General features: G+C 40.1%; 1 protein-coding gene across 1 annotated transcript; it reads right to left on the bottom strand.

Annotated features, from left to right (window-relative positions):
- Window positions 1-169: 169 nt before the first annotated feature.
- On the bottom strand, window positions 170-1,159 carry LOC101861251. The gene is made up of 2 exons (XM_005089940.3): window positions 888-1,159; window positions 170-456 (listed from the first exon to the last, which is right to left on the bottom strand). Exons 1-2 carry the CDS (start codon window positions 1,053-1,055, stop codon window positions 253-255), a joined length of 372 nt encoding a protein of 123 aa, XP_005089997.2. The 5' UTR covers window positions 1,056-1,159; the 3' UTR covers window positions 170-252.
- Between the last annotated feature and the right edge of the window lie 905 nt (window positions 1,160-2,064).

The following is a 2,064-nucleotide window of genomic DNA, read 5'->3' as shown; positions in this document are numbered from 1 at the left end:
AGAGAGAGAGAGAGAGAGAGGGGGGGGATAGTAAAAGAGAAAAAGAGAGTAAAAGAGAGGGAAAGAGAAAAGGAGAAGAGTCTCTTTTTCCCTCTTATCAAATGCAAATAGAGGAACTTAAATAGACATTGTTGCAAGACTGCACGCTGCCTTACTTTGCAGGTTGGCAAACATTTGAATGACGATAGAACAAACAAAAAATGTTTGCAACGTTGAGTCAGCTGATTGTTGAAACGGAATACACAGGTACCACTAATGCTGAGCTGAATGATTACATATGATATTACCATGAATGATGCCTTCCTCCTCCACTATTGACAAGTCTGGCTTGAAGCCAGAACAGTAGACAATGGCGTCGATGTCCTCAACGAAAGAACCATCAGAGAAGAAGGCTGTGCTACCACTCAGTCTGTTCAGATGACCATAAATCTGGATTTTTCCGCATATGACGTCCAGCTGGGATTAAGAAGAGAATGGTTCAGTTACACTGAGCGCCCGACGAGTTACGAGGATCAGAGCCTGGCAACCTGAATGGTACCACCTACGTGTACGAGTTGATGATTTGATAATTTTGATCGGCGGTGGTGACCACCCAGGTAGTGACATGTATTAAATTATTCCATGCACTGCTAGGACATGTATGTAGGTTGGCAGTACAGACATGTCAGTTTCTTAAAGAAGACAAAAGTGGGCGCTGGTTAGAAAAAAGTTGGCAAGCACTGTTTAAGATGTTTGCAAGTGATGGAATCTTTTTGTCAACATGGAACTCAAACTGAAGGAGGTTGAACAACAGAAAAATGGGAATAGTGGAGATGAGAATATGTATGTTATTATTGTGGCTTCGTTATTTTTTTTACAAATTTAACTTTCTACCAAAATATATGTACCTGGAAATTATTTGCTACGCCAATAGGAGACATAGAAGGGAGTTTGTCGGACCTCACTCCTGTCCCAGCGTGATTAAGGAACAGATCGCTTTCTTTCATAGCTAGGTCGTTATAGACCACCTCTGCCTTGTATGATAACATCTGTGTACGTGATAACTTCTCGAACATAGGGATGCCTCCACTGGCCAGACGCGGCAAGATCCAGCTCCCGCTGCCCAAAGCTACAATTGTCTGAAACACAAAAGACAGATAGTGGAAATGCACTATTTTATACGAATATTGAATTTCCTTATCATCTTTCTACTTAAACTAGATAGCTAAACCGAGAAAAATTGACTAGCAAAAAAAAAACAGAAAAGAAAGAAAAAAAAAGAAAGAAAGAACAACGATAATAACAACAACAATTACTACAACAACAACAACAACAACAACAACAACAACAACAACAACAAACAACAACAACATAAACAACAAAAGCAACAACAACAACAACCAAACACCGATGTATCAAAGCTTTCACAGAGTGAAATTTCGCCCTAGAGCCAATGTTTGCATCTCTAATCTCTATTTATGTCATGTGATGATAATTTCTTACCCCCTTGCAGAAAAAGCAGGCAGAATAGTTTACAATACGTCAGTTTTCTATGAAGACGGACATCTCACGATATGGGTAGAAGTGATTTTAATCAACTCGTTAAATGACGTTTGGTCGGGAATAGGAAGACTGACAAAAGAAACAAGAAAGTCAGTTTGCTTTACTCTCTTTATCTACATAAATGCCCCTGCCCTATGCTAATATCAGAATCGGAAGAAACGACAAAGCAAAAGGCACAACCAGCAATTATAATCAAATCAGTGGGTTATGAGGTAAAAAGGCGGTGTGATATTTTAAACTGACACGACTTTAGTGCGGTGAAATCTTTTTTTTTTTTTAAATCGAAATCCTGTCAGGAAATTGTAGCTTTTCGTACGTGTCGAAACAAACAATGTCATGATCGACTTTCGACGTCAAAAAATGTCATGGTGTGCACACCCTGGTCCTCCCACGATAGATTCTCCCCTTGTGGATACTTACAGTATCCGCGTCCGCTGCAATATCCTCCGCAACGTCAATACCAGAAAATGAAGAGCCTAAAAGAGAGAGAACGGGGTTGCAAGGAGTGTGTGTGTGTGTGGG

Source organism: Aplysia californica, unplaced genomic scaffold (assembly GCF_000002075.1).
Source record: "Aplysia californica isolate F4 #8 unplaced genomic scaffold, AplCal3.0 scaffold00010, whole genome shotgun sequence".
Lineage (NCBI taxonomy): Eukaryota > Metazoa > Mollusca > Gastropoda > Aplysiida > Aplysiidae > Aplysia > Aplysia californica.
Note: the sequence above shows the minus strand (reverse complement) of the source record. Positions and strands in the feature narration are given on the sequence as shown.